The sequence below is a fragment of the Thunnus albacares genome, chromosome 7 (assembly GCF_914725855.1).
Source record: "Thunnus albacares chromosome 7, fThuAlb1.1, whole genome shotgun sequence".
Classification (NCBI taxonomy): Eukaryota; Metazoa; Chordata; class Actinopteri; order Scombriformes; family Scombridae; genus Thunnus; species Thunnus albacares.
The window spans coordinates 6,143,440-6,166,056 of NC_058112.1; the positions used below are offsets into that span (position 1 = coordinate 6,143,440).

A 22,617-nucleotide genomic window follows, 5' to 3' on the forward strand; every position below is an offset into this window, starting at 1 on the left:
AGGGGTGTGCCAGAATACAAATACATTATTCGGCAAAGCACAAATAGTGGGTTTTACATGGATATTTGTTTCATACTAATATTTTAAAAATTATTTGTTTTGAGGAAGAAAAAAAAAACCCATATCAAATACCAGTTCGCAGGTCAGTTACATCATTATCTCCGTCTATCTCCTCTGCTCCACTGTTAATCTATCAGGACTAAGTCCCAAGGAACTCTCCGTAACCTGTTGTTCCCCTTCGCCTTTCCTCAAAGTTAGGTTGTAAAAAATAGGCAATAATGAAAGGTGCAAAGCAAGAATCACCTCTGAAGTTCTTCTACATGTTACATGGTGTGCTGTCTCTGTGTTATGGGTGTATAAATAGGTAGAAGTCTGCCTGCAATGAGCTGATGAGTAAAGTTTTAGCTCAGTAGTCAGCGCAGTCGTCTATGATCTGGGAGACTCCAGTTCAAGACCTGGTGTGGGGACCTCCTTCGTAAGGTAGTTTATTCATGAACACTTATTGTAACACTTTAATTTTCTAAAATTAAAAGCGTAATAAATACAAAAACAGGATTTTTAAGCCTCATTCCACTTTTATTCGAAAACAAATACAAATACAAATACTTTTGCTGCCTCAACAAATACAGATACAAATACAAATACTGGGCTCTCTGCCCTAGTTCCTACACCGGGTCTCTAACCGTGGCCTCCCAGACCACAGACAGTTGCGCTAACCAGTAAGCCAAAGAATTATGCTGTTGGCCAAGGGCCAGCATGTCAAGTCATCTGTGGTCATTACTCTCTAGAGAGCACAGGCCTGCACCATAACCCTATGCAAGAACAACACACAAAACATTGTTAAACTTATTTATATGTTTAATGGGTCATAACAGAAATTGAGTAGACACATTTTTTGATAATGAACAACTGAATGATGGACATTTACATTTCACAATGTAATGTTTCCCCAAAAAACTCACTCTAAATTGAGTCAAATTACAGATAATACCTGAAACAATTCTACTTTACCTGTAGCTGTATATATTACTTTTATGTAAGTGTTTGATCAACAAAAGGGACTCCTTAAAAAAACAGGTGCAAACCATGCGCTGCTGACTTGGTAAGTCTCAACCTTGGTGAGGGCTTGTGTCCCTACAGCGTTTCTTTCTGGCAGAAAGCACTTGCAGGGTGCTGGGGAGCGCTGGGATGAAGCACTTGTGTGGTAAGAGAAACAAAAAGTTGTGTCAAATTGAAGTACTCAGTTTATGTTATGACCCATTAAACATATAAATTAATTTTACAGTGTTTTGTGTGTTGTTCTAGCATAGTGTCACAGTGCAGGCCCGTGCCCTCTAGAGTGTAACAATCACGGATGACTAGACGCGCTGGCCATTGGCCATCTTCAAAGTTCTTTGGCTGACTGTGGTCTGGGAGACCGGGGTTTGGGACCCAGTGAAGGAACCCTCCTTCACTACACATAGATTTAATGATCTTTTTCTCACTTTACTTAAAGCACCCAATGACCGCTTAGAGTAACTTGTAATCACATTATAATGTATTATAATAGTGATTATAATGTATTACAACTATGAAAATTATAATATACTATGATCCTCAGCAAGTGACCAGCAGTTATGAAATATTATGATACTTGACCTTATAAGTCATTATAAAATGCTTTATAATGTGTCATGATTATTGTTATAAAGAATTATGAATATTTATGAGTGCTTATAACTATAATTATACAGTGCTATAAGCAGATTATCACCCATCATAAGTATGTTTGTAATGCATTATAGGCATGGGCTTCATACAAAGTGTTAGGAGTGAATTTTTTGAAGCCACCAGAGTGAGTGTCCCTGCACAGTAAAATGCCCTGCAGACTGTTTGATACCCTGATATTGTTAGTGAGTTATTAACTAATGACATTGTTCCACATTATGAAAAATCATAAATCACATTTATATTTATGTTATGTTATGTGTATATGTAGTTTTGGTTTTGGGCAGTGTTTTCCTTTGTGATTATTATATGTCTCTCCTGCTAACAGAGAGGAAAGTGTCTCTCTTCACTAAGTCTTAATGGGATGGTGGAGGACAGACTCTGGAGAGCTGAACCACAATGTGAGATGCAATATCTATATGAACTAATTTATGGATACCATTAGATTCAAGTCCTTAACAGAAAATGACACTTACCTCAACTTCAGTTTTTTTCTTAAACTGTCATGGGGAAGCAAGGTATTGTAATTTCTCCTAAACTATCTTCAGTTCTGTTTTCTAAAAAACTGGATTCATCATTTATAGATGTACCCCATACTGTGTTTAAAGACTATTTTATACTGAATTACAAAGGACTGCAGCACTCACATCAAAATAAATGTGTCTTTCTCTTCACTGTAACACTCTTCTTTTCTCTTCTTGTTCTGCCTCTTGACAACTGAATTACATCAGGAGATACTGAACTGGCTAATATTGCCTACAGTAAAATGCTTCATAAAGCAGTATCATTACATATAATCATTTATGCTCTTCAACCTATGTAAAGATATGCCATAGAGATGCCACCTACATCAACTCAAGGTATGGAACATGTAATTAAATGGCACAAGACATGGAGATTACAATGTTGAATGGTATCCATAGCAACGACTATCACTGGCATCTCCAGCAAAGCAGGTGGCTCTGAACATGATCGTGGGGTGCTAAGGATCTGTGTGTATTTTTAATATGCACTGGATTTGTGATGAAACTTTCATGCATGTTGCACTTTTGGTCACACCTCAATCAGTGATGTCGTCGAACAGCCTCCATTACCTTTCAAAGGCAAAAATGATTAGCATGTGGCCAACAAGACCGAACATTTTAACCCAAAGACAACAGTGCAGCATCTCTGATTCAATGTTGCCTTATCCTCTCAGTTTTTAGTGGTCCTACACAAATGCAAATATGTGAATGGATCTGGCTTCAGTTACTGTAAGATATACCACTTTAAAGAAAAGCTCACATATTTAAAGGGGTATGAACAAGAAGTCTAATCTTGGGGGAGATGGCATAATAGGATCTGTAATTGATTCTCCTCACTGTTGCTAAGTATCAAAGATTGATACTTCAAAACAACTTGGAACTTGAAATAAAACTGGTTTGTTTCAGCCTGTGGGTGGAAACAAGGCTGTTGACCCCGACGTATGCCACAGGACACAAGGACCCTGATTAAAGTACAATGAAGTCTTCATTGTCACAACTGTTGCTGGAGCTTTGGTACTTCCAGTCAAGTCTGCCTCCTACTTCACACCGCAAGGAGGTGAAGTTGTGCCAAACCTCCACTCAACTGTTCTGCACTGTTTCTCCAGGTTTTGGATGTGATGAAAAATCTGGGGTGACATTTTGAGGTTCAAATCAGGTGTATTCTCCTAAATATGTTCATAAATAAAGCCAGCCTTGTTGATTTAAAGCTGCGTTATCAGATTTTTTTGTTTTGCTTTTTGAGCCACTAGGGGGCAGCAGACATCATCACCCTTTACAGTTACATTAATCAGGTTATATAATGTTTCTGGTCACCTGATAAATGTGAGTCCAGTCAATAATATACTACTGTATGTTTAAATCTGAATTAACGAAGGGAGGCTGACTTTGTAAAGTACTGTGTGCTCATTAGAATTAGAGCCCAGTCAGCGTTATGATTTGTGAAATGAGGCAGGTAGAACGTGGTCAGTCCTCTGTGTACAGCTCTGCACTGGGCACCAGCTGGGATGAATTGAAAGCAGTGGAGAGATTATGCACAGTGTGTGTCCCGACACAGTGCAGGGCTTGTGTTCTCAGCTGGCACAGATAGAGAGGGTGCAGCTTGTTCCACTGTGGTCTGGCTTTGATGTGCCAAATAGTTTATGCATTTGTTTAATGTAAAATAGGAATATTTCACACCCAAAATTGAGCTCACCTGTATCTAAATGAAATTACAGCTCAGAATATCCTTTCAAACCACCTTTTTTTAAAAAATATTTTAGTTAAAATATATATATACATATACATATATATACACACACACATATATGTGTGCATATATATATATATATAATGAAAGCTCTGTTGCTCCTTTGATAACTTTGGCCTTTAAAATGAGTAAAACAGCCCAGACAACCCTGTGGCTTCATTCAATTACTTTTGTTAGAGCCTTTTCTAAAGCCACAGGGTGTCTCCGCTTTTCAAGTCTTCTTGCAGGGTGCAATCAAGGCACCAAGGCCTAAACCCTGTACAGCTGGTGACTGTTAATTGGATTCAGGAGCTTCAATAATCAGTAAGCTCACTCCATACTAAAGGAAGTCGACAATTATAATTAAAAAAGGTTAGAGAGGTTTTGATTAGTGTAATTCTCTGTGGTGGGGTTGCTTGAGTTTATGTGATGCAGGAAGGAATAGCTGGTACAAACAGAAAGTATCCATGACTTTCTGAGGAATGGCTCTTACATCAAAGCCTAAGTGATCAATAAAGCGGTAAAATCCCTGACTGATTTCCCTGACTCATTTTGCACATTTGTTACAAAGGAGATAAATCTCTACTTTAACCATCACTTAACAACCACCCCACATACATGAAAGCACATAAAAAGGTACTATGTATGTGTTATACTTCAAAGATCTATATTACCACTGCAACTGTTTTTCTTGCAACTTTGAAATAGTGACTGAACCAAGTTAACTGTTTGCTAACCCCCCCCCCCCCCAAAAAAAGAGTGATTGCCCGATCATATCTCAGCAACCACAACTATGCACAGGAGGACTGTTAAGCTTTGAATTTCTACACATGTTGAATCGGTGTGCTATAGTAAGAGTGATAATCTGTGATACTCAAGGGGTGATGTTTGTCTGCGCTAATATAAACCGTAAACATTAACATGTAACTAACTAGCTAACTACAGACACCAGTAGTGTTGCTTCCAAGGCTAAGGATCATATCAACCAACATTATTTTGTGGGTTTAAAGGTTATGTTAAAAAAAAGCCCCATTCACACAAAACATCCACTGTGTGGGGGCTGGTCCTATATGGTTATATTGGTTAGTTCCTGTCCTTAAAGCCTTTTCTCTTGTAATATTAGAGGTGGAAACAGTCTCTTATAGGGTTTTTCCATGGTTTGTTGGGTGGCCGTGCTGAGCCAGGTAAAAAAGACTGTTTACCTATTGGAGGTGTGCTGTTTGCAGAAAATGCATTAAGAACTCTTCAACTAGCATCTCACTGTGGCTGTTTATGCTTGTACTATTCCTCCAGTATTTATAACTGATCCACTGACCAAGTAGCTCCAAAAACACATTTAATTTCCTATATCTTTTAAGACTTTTAAGACTTTAATATGAATTAGCAATAGCAAGAAATGTTGGTTTTTCGTCAGCAGTAACTTAAAACAACTCTGATACAGCTGAAAGTGATCAGGAAACAGTAAAATAAGGCAGATATCTGAAAGTACAAACAGGAACACAAGAGAGAAACTTCAAACCACAAAAAATCATTAAGAAGCTATAAAAGTACTACGAGCTGAACACAGAGAGACTTATAAAAACAGAGCTTTCTCCCTGGTCTCCAGCACAGACACGAGTTGAGTCTCACAAAATAATTGTTTGAGAGGGAGGAAGTGGGAGGGAGGTTGTCATGGGTTGGCCCCAGTCAGCCCTGCCAGCGTGCAGGACCACAGTAATGCGGTTTGCCATGGCTATCCCCTGCTGTGAGGCTGTAGTGGAAATGCATTTCACCACAAGTTGGCTTGGCAGACCACCCGGAATAATGGGAAAACCCTATTAGCTGGATTTCATGTATGTACTGTAGCTGGCAAATGCATGTTTAAAAGGAACCTATTATGCTCATTTCCAGCTCTATATTTTTATTTTTGGATTCCACTAGAGTAGCTTTGCATGATTCACAGTTAAAAAAAACTCTGACCCTTTATGCTGCCCCTCAGTTCAGCCTCTGTCTGAAACAGGCAGTTTTAGCTCCTGTCTCTTTAAGGCCCCCCTCCTGATGAGCCCACTCTGTTTTGATTGGCCAGCTTTTCAGAAGCCTGCCAACATATCAGAGTTGTGCCAATGCAAACCTAACATTTCCTGCTTTACTTCTTCAAATTAAAAGCTTTTAAATGATTAAATAACAGGAGACATTTATTGTGAAGAAGTTACAGGAAGTGAAACATGTTCTTCACTGAATTAGTAGAGCTTCGTTAGTGGCACTAAAAACCGGTTGAATAACATCATATGGACATATCTGGAGCTCTTTGTTCAGCAGATCAGTTAGAAATAATGCAGGGAGGGATAGTACAAGCAGAAACAGCCACAGTGATGATGATGTTTGATGAAGAGCTGCAGATGACCAGCACACCTCCAACAGGTGAACCACTTGTTTTACTTTGCCTCACTGTGTAAGAGCAGTGAACTTGCACTGTGTGGAGCAGATGACCATATAAAGAAATCCATCATGAGCCGACATCAGCTCGGGCTGAAAGTAGAAAAAAAACAGCCAAGCGTTCAGAGCAGTCTGAAGCCGGTGCTTGTTCCTCACAGGGATTACTTCTACATAATTACATATTACCTCATTATTTGACATGTTGGCAACGTTTAATATGAACATCTGACATTGTAACATTATATATATGACTGAAAATAGCATAAAAAGCATAATAGGTCCCCTTTTACAGGGTTGTCACTTTAAAACCAGTAAGGCAAAAACAATAAATAAGTCAGATGGAGAGTGTTTTTGTGGAGCTAAAGTTAGCTGATTAGGCTGGGTAGCTACAGCTGATAGAGTCTGTTAGTGACAATTGCCAGTTTGTGCTGGCAAAATAAATGGCCTCCAAATAGAAATGACAAGCCTGTTTTTGTTTACTGCCTTCCAAAATCAAGGACCCATTGTTTCAAAAATTACAGTGAATTTTGAGGGGCAAATCTGCCACCGTAATCATGTAAACTGCATGCTGTGTGAGAACGGAAAGCTTAACAGCTGCAGCAACAGTAACTAAGGAAGGCGGAGCTTAGTGAATGGTCAGTCTTGCAATGATAATAGGTTTAATGTTTGATTGCATTAAGTTCAGGTGTGAAAACATTACAGAGTATCTATTCTTAATCATCAGTTTAAAAAAAAAACATTCCAGTTTCAAAAATGCTGTTAACCAATTGTTGCATCAAAAATATATGATAAAAGCAATACATTAACCACTTGGCCAGCAAAAGAGAGAATGCCACACCACCAGGACACGCATCAGTGGAGAAGATTAGAGTCAGATTTTCCTTGTCCAACAATGCAAATGGATTTTCTTGATAGATAGAAGCCCTGGCAGAGGTGTTCTCCTGCCTCTGAAGTGAATAAAGCTTAAAACAGACAAGTGAACAGGCACACAGATGGCTGCTTTTATTGATTTGGACTAAATCTCCCTTTGATGAGGCGTTGGGTAAATCAACAACGCACTCTAGGTTGGCTGATTATCCAGCTATGCCACAGAAAGGCTTATTTGTATTGAACCTCAGAATAGGCGGTGAATGAAGCAGAGAGTCAACACAGCTAACTATGAAACTTAAATGTGCCTGCCAGTTCCACATGTTTAATTTAGCATGTGTTATTGTGACATGCACTCACTCGCACACATACAGAAAATCCATCACATTTGTCTCTTGTCAGGGGCTAGGAGAGTCTCCAAGCAGGAACAAGGATTTATTCATTAACCTTTGAGTGTGTGTGTCCATCTGTCTTGTGCATATGTGCAATCTTTATTCTCTATTCTTATGTCTGCAGGATTAGGACTATTTAACCCTCAGCACCAATCAGAAAAATTGTCTTCTCAAATTGAAACACACAGATATCACACACATACTTCTGGATTAGTGGATTTGGCAATCCATCTTATAATTCTATATTTATCTATATTTATATATCAAGATATTTCACTCAAAATCACTAATGTCAACATCATAGTGACCCTAGATGATAAGTCAATAGGCTTCATCCTTTGGTGACCATGAATATCTGTACCAAATTTAATGGCAGTCCATCTAATAGTTCAAGTCATGGACCAACCAGCCATCAGCATCTAGCATCCGTAGACTGCTAGCATGGCCAAAAAACAGCATAGTTGCTACGAAACATGAAGCCCCACAGTAGTATGTATATGTACATTGTATTAACCCTGGTCTCTTATTAAGGCCTTAAATTTAGCCCATTATTTTAAATAAATTGTTTAAAAACCTGCTTGTAACTGCTATGAGACCTGACCGATGACCAGTAGCGCACTGATCACATGCACACACATGACTGTCCCTTGGTCTCCTCCTCCTGTCATGTTTTAAGTCATTGTGTGTTCTGACAGGAAGGGAATACACGTCAACCCACTGATTTCTAAATAATTTTGTGTCCTGTGTTTTTTCTATTCCCTGCTGCTCTCTCTCTCTTGCTTTCTTTCTCGCTCTCTCTCACAACTCTGTCTCATTCAGTTTGTGCTCAGCCTCCATTATCATCAGCAGTGAAAATGCTTTTCCCTGGAACACATGTCCGCTTCTGCAGGCTGGTGTTCAAGGAATGTTTGGTGAACCAAAATCAAACCCAAAGGCCTTGCAATCATGAATAATTTCAATTGAATTTCTAAATGCTGCATGTCCATCTTAAGAAGCCATTCAGAGGAAAGCATGCTTTCTGTGCTAACTGAAGTACCATATATGTATCTATAAAGCTCTATCTGCGTAAATTAATGGCTAGGGGTTCAGGTAGAGTCAGTTCATCTACAGTATGTGATCAAGAGTGAAGAATGAAACTGCCTTGTAACCAGTTTTTAAGTCAATTTATTGTTAAGTGTCAGCACCACCTGAAAATTGCAGAGAGTATCTGTTAAACTTCAAATCAATCTTGGTGCTTTGGATTCCAGGCTGTACCCTACAAGGGGATAAGAGATGTGAGAAAAGGCCTAGAGCTAAAATAAATGCAATCACTAAAATAAAATCAGAAACTACTATACGGGCCACCAGTGGAGAAAAGTTGAAACAGGCATAACACAGTCCTACAGATGTGTGTTCAGTCTCTTCAATTATCTGGCAACAGAACTCGACGAACCATGTGCTACATGTGGAATACAATCCTCCCACTCTCAGATACAAACATTAGAGTAACTGTGAAGAGCATACAAAGTGATTCTGTATATTACTAATGGCTCATCAAGATAACATTCATTCTTTATGAAAATTAAATAGAAACACTAATACTATCTACACAATAGCAAGACACTACGGCGGACCTGATGTCCACACACCTGTTGATTTTTAGGAAGATCTTCAAGAGACTTCAAGAGAGCAGGAACAAAGCCTATCAATGCCAATAAAAAATAATATTTCAATAAATTCACTCACAGTGTTTCTAAGTGTGCAGAATTCATAAATGACAGTAAGAGACAAGAAAAATAAGTTATTCAGAGTCAATATTGTGAACTTTATTGCATAATGATAGAGAAGTGTTATATCTATATATGTTTAAATGACTAATAATGATTGTCCTATTGAGTCAAATGAAATTAAATGTAAAACAATCCACAAGACTCACACCAGCCCTAATGTGTGTTTGTGTGTGCATAGGTTAGAAGGGTGGCCCACTGTGCTCAGTATGAGACAGGAGAGAGCTATCAATATCTCTGAACACACACACATGCCTTACATATTAATCTGATGCAAAACTTGCACTCATAGAAGCAGCAAGATAGATAGACTTAGTCAGCTCAACCTACATTACAGATTAATGTAAATGGAGCATGATATTATTAGTGTAGATTCATTAAATCAATAAAGAATGAATAATTAATAATGGGGTCATCTATATACATAGCTAGCTAGCTACATCCAACAGAAAAATGGTGACAAGCGAGGATGAGATCGATGCAGCTGCGCAGCTGCAAACTACAGTCACACTTACTGCCACCACCACCAGCATACCCTTACTTTCCACCCTGCAACATAAAAGACACACTACTTCTTGCATTGGCATTGTACTTTGGTGGTGTACATAACTTGTGCACTGCAGAACTGTTCAATATGACCATGATTTCTAGGAATAGTAGGCTGTATAAACACAAAATGCCATGCAGAGCCTCTCTTTGCTTCCCTTTGTTTCCTCTTATTAACTCCATACATCTTGACATTAAACATGTACACTACTGACTTCAAGCAGTAAGGGGATTTGCCAGTCTGGCCTTTTTTATTGTTAGATTTATTTTTGTTATCTCAGTGCAGTATCATCTCTGTGGTTACAAACATTAGCGGTGATGAGTGGATACCAGGGTCCCTGTGCTACTGAGGAAGGTTCATTATAAGCCCATCACACCCTCTGTTTAGTCGCCGAGCAGGCCAAACACTGATTAGAGACACAGAAGATACTTGCAATGATGCCAGTTTATTCCCGTTTACTATCCAGCACACCTACACAGAAAACCTGCAATTAGACTACTGTACTGGTGTAAACGTCACAACTGAATGACTGATTCAAAGGGACAGTTATTTGTGTTTTTCCATCCTACACATCTTTGTATTTCTATTTATGACTGTCAATGAATGACATCATCCCAGACATCATCTCAGAGATACAGGACACTAGAGTGAAAAGTCCACTTTTAATGATTTTTAGCCAGGCTTTAAGGCATGGCCCTAGAGATCTGTATGTCGATTTGTCCAACACTTTGGTCCAAACTGTAATATCCCATGGACTGCCATGAAATTTGATACAGACATTCATAGTCCCCAGAAGATGAATCCTACAGACTTTGGTAATTTCCTGACTTTTCATTAAGCACTAACAGTAGGTCAAATTTTTCACTTATTCTGTGAAATATAGTATCATATGTCTACTTGATGGATTGGCACAAACTTTTTTACATGAATACATTCATGGTTCCCAGAGGATGTATCTTGCTGACTTTAGTAATCACCTGACTTTCCCTCTAGCGCCACCATGAGGTTGACATTTGTGGTTTTAAATGAAATGTCTCGACAATTGATTGCCATCAAATTTGGTAAAACATTCATGCCCCCCACAGGATGAATTGTAATAACTTTAGTGATCCTTCAACTTTTCATCTAGTGCCATTTTAATTAACTTTAGTTTATGGCCAGACTAATGACAATTAGCTTTAGCTGTACTTTATTCATGCTAACATGCTAAACTAAGATGGTGAGCATGGTAGACAGCAAGATAAACATCAGCATGTTAGCTTTGCCATTGTGAAAATGTTAGCATGCAGAAGTTAGCATTTTGCTCAAGCAGCTGTAGTATAACTGTAGACTTTTAGATTCTGTGGTTTTCTAAATTGTATCACTTTTTCTCATATGGAAACCCTTTCAAACCCCACTGGACAGTTCAATAGTGAATGATGGTCAAACTAAAAGCATACCCTCTTGATCCAATTGAAAACATCAATTACATCATTTTCAAAAAGCCAAAACACATATATTTTAGAATAAATTCAACCATATTGACATAATATTCCTGGAAAGTAGACCTGTTTATATCTAGAGGCTGATGCAACCTTCAGGTTAATTAGATTAGATTAAGAGCAGATTGAGCAGCGAAAACTTATGATCATGACCAATTTATTGTTTTCTGCTCCTGTCAGAGAGCGAGCCTCTGGCTAGAGCCATCTCATTACACTCTTCGATGTACAGTAGTCCTTCCTCTGGGGAGCCAAGCACTGAGTGTAGTTCAATAAGCTGCAACAGCCAAGTCAGCAGTGGGTCAATAAGAGACAATAGCTTAAGTGAAAGGGCATGGAGTGTGGGTCCAAGGGGAAGCATAGGGATAATGTCCTGGAAACGACTTTTACAGTGCAGACTGGGGGAAATGAAGAAGAGAAGAGAGGAGAGGAGAGGAGAGGAGAGGAGGGGAGAGGAGAGGAGAGAGACATTAACTTTATTGGGCTCATTCAAAAATATCACCAGAGGCTCAAAGATTTCTATACCAAATATCCAATAATGTTATGTTGCCTGGCAACAATACCTCGAAAATGCAATCAAGGGTGTAATGAAACCTAACCTATTTCCCCCAACATTTAATCAATCCCTCATCGTCGAGACCAAGAAATGAAAGTGCTTTCTGCATTACAACTTTCCAGTGAAACATTGTTCCCACGACTACGACTTGTATCAATCTCTTCTGGTTTGAAGTGTAAGAATATGAAGCCATCATGTTCCATTAAGAGGCAGACATTGTTGTCTGATACTAAAAAACATGTCAAAACAGGTCTCTGCACACTGTCAGCTAGGGGTTTGAGCGAGATTTTCTTCTGTATGTGGGGGTTAAAACTTTCTGACTGGGAGCCAGCTGCACCAAACATAGCTTAGCTACAGTGTAATGTAACTGTTTGTTTGAGAAGCTGAGATTTATGCATCATTAGATGTGCACCACACAAACTAGTTGTTACGTAGAGATAAATTTTTACTAAATATTTACTAAATACCAGGTGGAACTGTTGCATAGCCAACTGAGCCAACTGACAAAACTAATGTTAGCTTGCTAATACTGTAGGCCCAGTAGAAGTGCTGTTTAATGATGATGTAAACTGGGAAGATTTTATATTACATGTCACAAAAAGCACAGTATTCCTCAAATTACAAAAAAATTACTCCAGTAATTTTTATATTAAATGAACAAATTACAGTGTGGTGGTTTGGTTAGCATAATCAGATATTTCTCCCTTGCTCTCAACTGCATAAAAATTAACTCTGAAATGCACATGTTCCTGCATGTATGATTATTTAGTTTATACAAAGTCAAACCATATTTACAGATGATTAGCAGTTAAATTCAGTGTTTTGCTTGGCCACTTAAACTGTTATTTTTGGAAGTTATGTTATACCTTGTGATGCTTCAGCGACTTACCATTTACATAGTTGATTCTTTTTTGATTGGATAATGCACACATTTATACATAACTAAGGTCTTTTCTAGCAAAGAATATCCTTAAAGATCGCCCCAAGACATGTATTAAGAATAATTACCTGGTCTATGAATAAAAATATATTCATAAATATATTGAAAATATATTTCATAAGTTTAACTGCTGGACAAAAGATACCTCCTACTTCACTGTAAAGTCCATTCTCAGTGTTTGTGTACTGGAGGCTTCAAGTTTCCACATCACACTTGTGTAAGGTGAATATTGGAACATTAGCATTAACGTTAGCCCTCCCCTTGAACTCAGATTTTCAATGAGCACAGAGAAACTTTCCACTTTCAGCAGATAAATGTGAAAACAGCCTTCTAGTGTCAGTCTGCACAGTGAAGCTCAAACATCCAACTGTAGGAACAAGAAGGACAGAGGGGGACTTCAAGTTTTAATGGTGCAACCTGATTTAGTAAATCACTTGAAACTAGCTAGTAGTAACTGCACACTTAGAAAGGACTTTACACATATACTTGGAGTTGGTTTACAAATAGCTAGTGGAACCCAATCTAGATGAGTAAAAATATATCCACACTGGCAAATATCAAACTTTGGGGTGACAAAAAAGGCTCAAAACTGAATTTTACAAAATAGTGCTAATAGAACTAGGGTTACAATATTGTAACCTTTATATTATATCACACAGGCTCCGCCCTATGGGTACTATGGGTACAGTGTTGGAGCCCGATGAATGAGCGCCCTACCGCGACGTAACATGCGGTTAGTTGCCACAGCACACCTACTTCTAATAGCCTTAGCCACCTCAGTGGAGAGGTAGGTGGCCCCAGCCAACCCAGACAGCATACAACTGAACTGGGTGAGGCCATGGCCTAACCTCGCAGGGCTCTACTGTCAAGCAACAGACCCTCTGCACACCTCATTCCCCAGGTCATCAAGGAGCATGTGACAAATGCAGGTGTATCATGCCCAGTGGGGGTCAGGTGAAACCAAGCTGACACACACACACCCCCATTTCAGTAGTGGGTAAATCCAGCCAGCACAGACTGTGAAAGGGAGCCCGACATGTCCAAGAGATATGAACAGACAGGGTGCAGACCACAAAGCTGCAGTGCATATGTCCTCAACACTCCTCCCACTAAACAAGACACTGCCATACTGCATGTACAGTGGGCGCAGACAACAGTGGGAGGTTCTCTTCCTGCCTGCTTAGGGCTTGGGAGATGCATTCACAAAGCCACCCAGCAAGGTGTTTCTTAGATAGGGCTTTTCTATCCACACCATCCCTGTAGCACACAAACAGTGCATCTGATGGGGGCCTTGTGTTCTACATAACATGGTAGCATGTGAACTGGGCAAAGCTGATGCAGTTTTGCCTCCCTATCCCCTGCATGGGGTGGAGGCCAAAAAGCATCCAACTGAACAACCCTCAACCTGAAAGAACTCCATATGTTCTTGGGAACAAAGGAGGGATTTGATCTGAGAGGAGCTCCACTGTGGTCACCAAAAAGGAGCATGCAGCTGGGATGAACTGACAGGGCACTTAGCTCACACACTTTCTTAGCTGATGTCAGAGCAAGCAGCAAAGCTGTCTTGAGTAACAACACCTTCAGAGAGGAGCGCTTCAGAGGCCCACAAGAATCCTTCACCAGAGCCTCGAAGACCACAGGAAGTTCCCATTGGGGGGTAGAGGCACGCATCACTGGGTGTTGTATCCTGACCCCCTGCAGGAAACATTTCACAAGAGGGTGGCCAGTCTGTCGCCAAAACCCTTGTGATAGGAAGAAAAGGCTGCTGCATACACTTTGCCCCATAACACGCAGTGGTGGATCCCACCCTTACCACCTGAATGGTCTGTAGGACCTGTACAGACAGTCCAACCCACATCAGCCTGTACCTTTCAGGAGCCAAGCCTGGAGGGGCTAGCCCAAAATGAGCAACACGTCTATCGTCCCTAACTCCTAGGACATAGCCCCCCACAAGTGTGGGATGGTCCAGGGTTGGACTGCCAGCATTTGAGTCATCTCTGTGTACCACAATGCCAAGCGGCGACCTAGAGCTATCAGGATGACCTCCAACTGCTCCTGTCTCACTCTGTCCAACAGGAGGGGAATGAGCCGGATAGGCAGAAAAGCATGAAATGCAGCTTTTCTGGCCATGGCGTGTGTCCAAAGGCATCCACCCCAGGATTAGATCATCTTGCAGTGTCAAGGAGAACCACAGTGGACAGTGGGTGTCAAACAAACCCACTTTCGCCTTCCCAAACTGGCCCCAAATCTGCTTCATCACCTCAGCCCCCTGCCACTCATCTGGCAGGGGGCTGGCCCTTGACATGAGGTTGGCTCACCTGTTCTCCAGGCCTGGAACATGGAGCGCCTTCAGAGACAACAGATGCTCTGAGGCCTATCTCCACAGGTTCTCCACCATTCTCAACAGGACAGCAGACCAAACTCCACCCTGCCTTGATTGCAGTTGTAGGTCCTCAATAATACATATCTCCCCTGTACCAGGGGCTTGAATTGTTGGAGGACCAAAAACATAGCCTGGAGTTTGAGGAGGTTGACATGTCAGCTCTCTATTGGAGGCCACACTCCACACATTACTCTCCCCAGGCAAGTCTCTCCCCACCCCGTCAGGGATGCATCAATGTACACCATGACAAGTAACTTGTCCCAGTGGTGTTTCCTGTGACAGGTGTTGTGGGGACCCCCAGTATCGCAGGTCATCCTACACAGAGGGGGGAACGGTCACCAAGCAGAGCTTGTGCTTCTTGGCATCCAAGTGAAGGCTGGCAAACCACCTCTGCAGGCATCGCATTTGAAACAGTCCCAGCAGCGCCACCAAGTGGGCCGCTGCCATGAACGCCAGTGCCTGCATGATGGTAAATGCCATCACCATTGCACCCCGCCACAGTCAGTTTTTGAACTGCCTGCTGCAGGGCTGTCTGTCTGAGTTCTGACAGAGAAGCCCACAGTCAGCATGAGTTGAGGACAACCCCCAGTTATTCCACCTGTTGTTGTGGCTGGGGGCTCTTCCTCCAGTTGATCACGAACCCTAACTTGGTTAGATGCAAGATCAGCTGGGCTGAGTGGAACCTAGCCTATTCTTTAGACCTGGCCATGACAATGCGGTTGTTGGGGTAAAAGAAAACCCTCACCCCTCGGTCGCACAGCAGATAAAGCGCCATGTCCACTCATCTGCTGAAGGTGTGGGGGGCCAGGGAATAGCTGAACAGTAGACTGTTGTACTCATAGGCTCTCCCTTGAATGGCAAAACACAGGAACTTCCTGTGTTTCGGAGCTACCTCAACATGGAAGTATGCATCCTTCAAGTCAATGTTGGTGAGTCAGTCACCAGGCTAAACCAGCTCCGATAACCGCTGGATGGTTAGCATGCAGAACGTTTTGTGGGCAATGCACTGGTTTAGGGTGAGGAGAGCCAAAATAGGTCTGAAAATTCCTGTCTTCTTGATAACCAGGAAGTACACGGAGTAAAACCGTGAGTGAGAATGACAGACAAAGCCTGTTTCTGTAACAGGTGCTGGATCTCTGCTGAAAGGAACTCTATTTCCACCCTGCGTTTATGTTAAATTCAGTGGGTGAATACATGCATGTGATTGGGGAAGAGGAGTACCCATACAGTCCAGTGGAGGGCAGAGCCTGTGCAAGATAGAACTGCTTTGTATGGAAGAAACACCTGGAGAAAACACTGGGGCAAATGCAGTAGTATTTGCGTGACATTACGGTAATTTTGCACTGTGTATCAGCAGCATAAACCAAGAAGGGTTTAGAAGATGTACATCATACATGTATGAAAACATACATGTTTGACTAATATATGCAGGATATATAGAACATATATTATATCTTTTCAGTCTATTGTCTCTCAGATAGAGAGGGGTAGTTTGGACAGTGAGACTACATATTATGTCAAGAAAAAGATATGTGATTGCGTCACCAGTCTAGCACCCACAGCTGGTGCCATCGTGGAGGTCCACTGAGGCGCAAGCTACACACTCAAAAATAGATATGGGAGGAGTACGTTTTTCACAGTTCAGTTTCACAAAAGAGGCCCTCAAGAAGACATGGGTGATGTGATCCAAAGTTACAAATTGTTTTTTGATAATTTGGGATACAAATTTAGTACCAGTTAAGCTTTAATAGTGTGGTTAATGAAGTCAGTTAAAGGTGCCCTCTAGAGTTTTGGCCACGAGTAGCACTATGGAGAAATGTTTGTTGTTGCACATGAATGCATGCAGGCAATTCAATATACAGTTCTGCCAACGCGTCCACACTATTCCACTGACTGAAGAAGAATATTGCTGGATGGATGTAATAAAAATGAGGTTTCAAAATTCAACTTTTCAAATGTTTTATGAGGAAGGAAATACATTTAACATGTATAGGCCTCAAGGATATGCATAATATGTTCTGGTGAGAGATACTGACTGTAAACTGAAATTTGTTTACTCCACAGGGTATATTCATAGTAACACGATTAAGGCCGCCCAGGTAGTGAAAAAGAAAAACACACTGATCCAGCACCACTGAATGCCAGGTCTAACTTCAAACTGGGAAGCTGGTGAGGGATCAGGTCCTTGTCACAACTTGCTACTCTTTCTTATTTGATAGTTAATGGTGTAGATATATACAGTAAACATAAGGAGGGATAAGGATTTAATATGCAACAAAGGTCCCTGGCTGTGGTTATGTAGTATGCACCTTAACCATTAGGCTACTAGGGCGCTCCTCTAGCTACTCTAGCTCAGTCTGTTGTGTCTACACCTTCCTCAGGCCAACAGCAAGAGTTATCAGCAACAAAAGCTTGTTCACACTGTCCTCCTTAGATCCTGCCATACTCCATACAGGTGCCCTAACCAACTGACAGGAGTTACATGAGCAGTGACATGTCACCTGTGTTCAACGGAAAGCCCAGCCAAGCTGTGTGCTACTTTAACTGATGTTAACTTTTACTTTGTCTGGGGATGTAATTAAACATTTGCTCATGTATTAAATGTCAGAAATGGCCTAGTCACACATTAACACAAAGGGAAACTTGATTGGAAAAAATTATTCAAGGTGGGGTTTTCAGCTAACATCAATGGTAAGCCTAGGAGGCTTGTGAACTTGAGAAAACCCCTTTTGAATATCCAAATATGATTTATGAAGTGCCAAATATTAACTTTTAATAGCCTATTTCTGTACCCACTACAGCCTGGGGGAATGCTACTCTACCTTTAATTTAGTATGAGTTTGTACTTATTTGTACCTTAATAATCAAACACTATTTTGTACATTTCTAATGGAACAACACCTGCACATCATCGTCTCATGTGGGGCCCAATATGTTCCTGTTATGATGCTAAAATCTGCTCCTCCTGTGGCTTTGCTTTGAGTGTGAAACAATTTGTTTGGGTGTTTTGGCTAGATGAGGCCTTTTTGAAACTGTAGGAAAAAATGTGAAACTCCCAAAACTTAGAGCATCTCAGAGCACTTGCCAGGCTCCAGTCTCTCCCCTCTCGGCTCGCAGGGATAGTTGTTTGTTGTGGATCAAACTGTGTGTGTGTGCATTTAGAGCAGTCTAATACAAGAGGAAGTGGGTCACAGCTCCTCAGGGGAACCAATCTGGTAGCTTGAACTTCCTCTTCACCATACATGTTTAATGATGGATTGTAACATGTTTAAAGGCAGCGGTCCAGCCACGGCTGCCATTAACAAAAACCAACATACATGTAAACACACATACACACACGCAAAGAGGAGGGATGAAATAAATTCACAAACATGCATACAGTATGTACACTGTACATCATATATGCATGGGAAATATAATCCAATACCCTACATGCTTCGATATGTACTGTATATCCATGGCAACATCACCAAAACCACACGCATGTGCACACACACACAATATAGTGAATATTTTTCACAGTAGAGTAGATGACTGGTTTTGTGGAATCATCCTTGAAGAAAAAGACTCAAATTTTTCAATACATAGGTAGCATCACTAAGTGTTTACTCTGTAATATTCCTACAATTTTCCTCTGGATTTTTGCAGTGAAATTTTCATACTGCCTGAAAATGTCATGTAGATGGAGCCTTTTCAAAGTTTCAAAGAGTGTCAGGATGATTTTCAGACTGGTTTCTTTTCTTTACAAATATTGTGTCTGATGGCAATATTGAGCCAACCGACCCAGAATGGGAATCAAGCAGCATTAACTGGTTCTGATCACTGGTCTTCGTTTTTGCTGGAAGCATGTCTGCAAAGTGCTGGGAGCTATGGGGAATATTGGGTGGGGCTCTCTCTCTCTCCCTCTCTCTCTCTCTCTTCCTCTCTGTCTCTCTCTTTCTCTCTCTCTCTCTTTATAGCCACCAGAATAAAAGAGAAACCAAAGCAGCACTCCCTTTCAGTCTCCTCAGCTGTGAGAGGAAGATGCCAGATACGCTGGTGGACTTGACAAACACACACATATACTGTATAGGTCTGAAATGCTTTGTAGATGCTGCTGGTGCTAATAGATGCAAGCAACAAGTTCACAGATCATACTCTTCTCGCATTTGTGGTGAACACACTGAAACACAGTGTGCTGTGTGTTAATGCAATTTTTTATTTGTAGGAAAGCAGGTTTTTTCTTTTCTTATTAGACTTACCACTATGGGACTGAAAAAATCATCTATTAATGGATGCACATAACCCTTAATATTAACTAAGGATGCCTTAGCTCTGAAATAATTAATTAAAATAACTTTCTTAATTTTCAAAGCAAGATGATGAATTGCATGTAAGGACATCAGGATAGGAAACAAAATTAGTTTCATGTTTAAATAAACATTTCTCTTTAATCCCAGTTGGAAAAGTTTAAAAAGATGTGTTTTTTCTCTAGTGGGGGTACATCAGCTGAATGCTCACTATGAAATCAAACTTCAGTCAATTTAGCCATAATATGTATGCAGCCTATAATAAAACTCCAGCTTGTACTTGAAACTGTCAATAAAGAAGTCTGTGGAGCCTGACCTGAGTCCGTGTAACGGGGTCTGGCCAGGTCCCTGAAGTAGTAAATGAAATCCAGGCAGTTGTCGTCCTGCACCTCTCCCTTGGAGCACAGGTCTGAGAGCAGTTCCAGCGCCTTTCGACAAATCTCATCCTCTCTTTCTGCAGGCATTGCCCTCCAGCATCCTTCTGACTGGTCGGCCACTCCGGCTGATCCTTCACCTCTCACACACGCTCGCACACACACTCACACAGCCTGTACCAGCGCAAAGACGCACCAGAAGCACCGCGGCTACACCCCTGGATAATCCGGTGCGCTCGACGCATCCGCGAAATCAAATTAAATCCGAATTTATCGGAGTTTGGGTGATTGTTAAGGCAAAAGCAGAGGGTTTTTGCTGCGATGACAGAAGTTTTCATCGGTTTAAAAAATTGTCATTGCCATGATGTTGGCTGTTAAGCAGTAAAATAACGTCTCCAAACCAGCGCGCAGCTTTCGCTCCTGCTTCTCCTCTCGTTTTTTCCTTGACTTTTCTTCTCTTCTCTTCTCTTCTCTCCTTCTTTTCTTTCTTTCTCTCTCCTGTCCGCTGCTCTGCGGTGCTGAATCACTTCTGAGCCCCCAGGCTTCAGCAGCGCCAGTCAAGGTCCTTGAATGAATGCTCGGCTTTCACTGCGCTCAATTATTTCTCAATTCACTGGGACGCAGAGAGAGACAGACAGGAAGTTCTGCCTCCATCAACCCCCCTCCTCCTCCATCACCACTATCACACCACGCTATCCAAGCAGCAGCCTTCCCACCTCACTGAGAAGACTTTTGAGGAGATTACTGTGTCTCAACTCAATAGCTGAACACTGAATGTCATGAAATCCCTCCTTTTCTCTTTTAACTTATGAGCAAAGTAAAGATGGGATTCTTCCCACCAGGTAAACACATGAGTAATGAAGTAATATCCCCTCTGCTCCTGGGTAGCAGGTGTTTTAACAGGGTGCGGGGCCCAAACACCTGAGAGGGCCCACATGCACGAGCCTGACCTTTACTGATGGAAGTAATGAAAGGCGAGAACGGCAGATAAATGTCACATTAAAGCCCTGATGAAGGAGCTAATAAAGGCCTCCGAGCCCTGGTTGCTGTGTCTCTTTCTGTGTGTGCGTATTGTGAAGTGTTAGGAGAGGACCTTTAACTATCAACAAGTAGCTACAAGCAACAGAGAAATAACTTGACTTGCTTTTATTATACCCATCACACTCATGTGTTTCATATGAGGCTGAAAACCAAATGAATGTCAAATGACTACAAGAGGTCCATCGGCAGACCTCACATCTGTGAACCCAAGAACCAATGGGAAGAGTGAAGAGTCCACAGCAGTCATCTTTCCGAAGAACTTAATTTAAAGCTGCACTAATATTTATATATTGTATATTATGTTATTAACAATGGATCGAATCACTATGTGTAATGTGAAAATAATTGCTTGTTGTGACAAACTCACAGCTCCAACTCTGCAGATCTCCTCAGCTCTACAGAGACTTTTAGTGTTTTTCAGCTTGTTGTTTTGGTTTTACAACCTACAACTTTCAGCACTCTCATCACCTGGTTTCCAGCAGCAGCAGGCCGTTGTTTTCATTAGAAAAGCTCTGATAAACCCACTGTACACTACCTGCCCAGCAACAACTGCAGACAAAGTTAGCGGCTAGCTGGTGAACATAGTGGAGTGTTTAGCTGGTAAAGCCTAAAATATTTCCCTGAACTTGTAAGTGGAGGCAACAACCTGTAGATAACCTCTAGTTATCCTGACTGACTGAACAGCTTCAACTTTTTCTTCAACAAACTTTCCAACCTCATTTGGATTCTTGAAAATGCCCTCTGTTCTTATCACTACTATCATTCCAACAAGATACGACCCCTCTTTCCATTTCCACCATAATCCCCTAAAAACATCATCTTTCTTTCTTGATCAGAAACCACCTTAAATAGGCCCTCCAACCAGCTTAGGCAGAACCACATTTTTCTCAGGGTGTCTCAGTCTCACACACCTACAACTGGTAACTGACAATGTTACTTATAGCAGTAAACATTAGCCATTCAAACATTACTTAAAATATCCATCACCTCATCTGCTAAGAAAACTACATACAAATCAAACATATACTAATCAACAAAACATACAACTATACAATACACCCCCCTGTACTTGGTTTAACTCATGACATCATTGTTAATGCCATTGAGCGACTAAAAGCAGGAAGTAGTTGGGTGCTTCCCCCTTTTATCTCCAGGAAAACATGATGAGTATGGTAAGTAACAATGCAAGCTAATGATTAACCCAAGAAACTCAGGTCCAGCAGAAGCCACAGGTTTCCACCTAAAAAATTTTAAACATTTGATAAGACAGTGATTTTACTTCACATGACATCTGTCCCACTGAAGTTTATACAGTATATAACAAAACTGAGTACACCCCTGGTCAAAATCATTAAAATGTTAAGTAATTACAAATCTTTTCCATTTTAATACAGTTTAATTTGTTTTTAGACAAAACCCAAGAAGAATTAAGTTAATTCATATGAAAAACAGAATTGACTTGAAACACTAATTAAACTATAATGAAAGGTCCATATTTAAGAACTTACTGCAACAAAAGTCAGCGCACCCTTCATTAGTGAGACTCTATTCTTTTATTCTTAAATGTTTTGCATGCCCACCTTCGTTTCTGATGACAGATTGGATCATCCTG

At 40.8% G+C, this 22,617-nt stretch overlaps 1 protein-coding gene across 1 annotated transcript in view; it reads right to left on the reverse strand.

Moving 5' to 3' along the window:
• The window catches only part of syt9b (synaptotagmin IXb), a 52,702-nt gene extending 32,156 nt beyond the window's left edge, over positions 1-20,546 (reverse strand). The window contains exon 1 of the mRNA XM_044357876.1: positions 19,907-20,546. Coding sequence (XP_044213811.1) covers positions 19,907-20,054 — 148 coding nt within the window. The 5' untranslated portion in view covers positions 20,055-20,546. The remainder of the gene's footprint in view (positions 1-19,906) is intronic.
• Between the last annotated feature and the right edge of the window lie 2,071 nt (positions 20,547-22,617).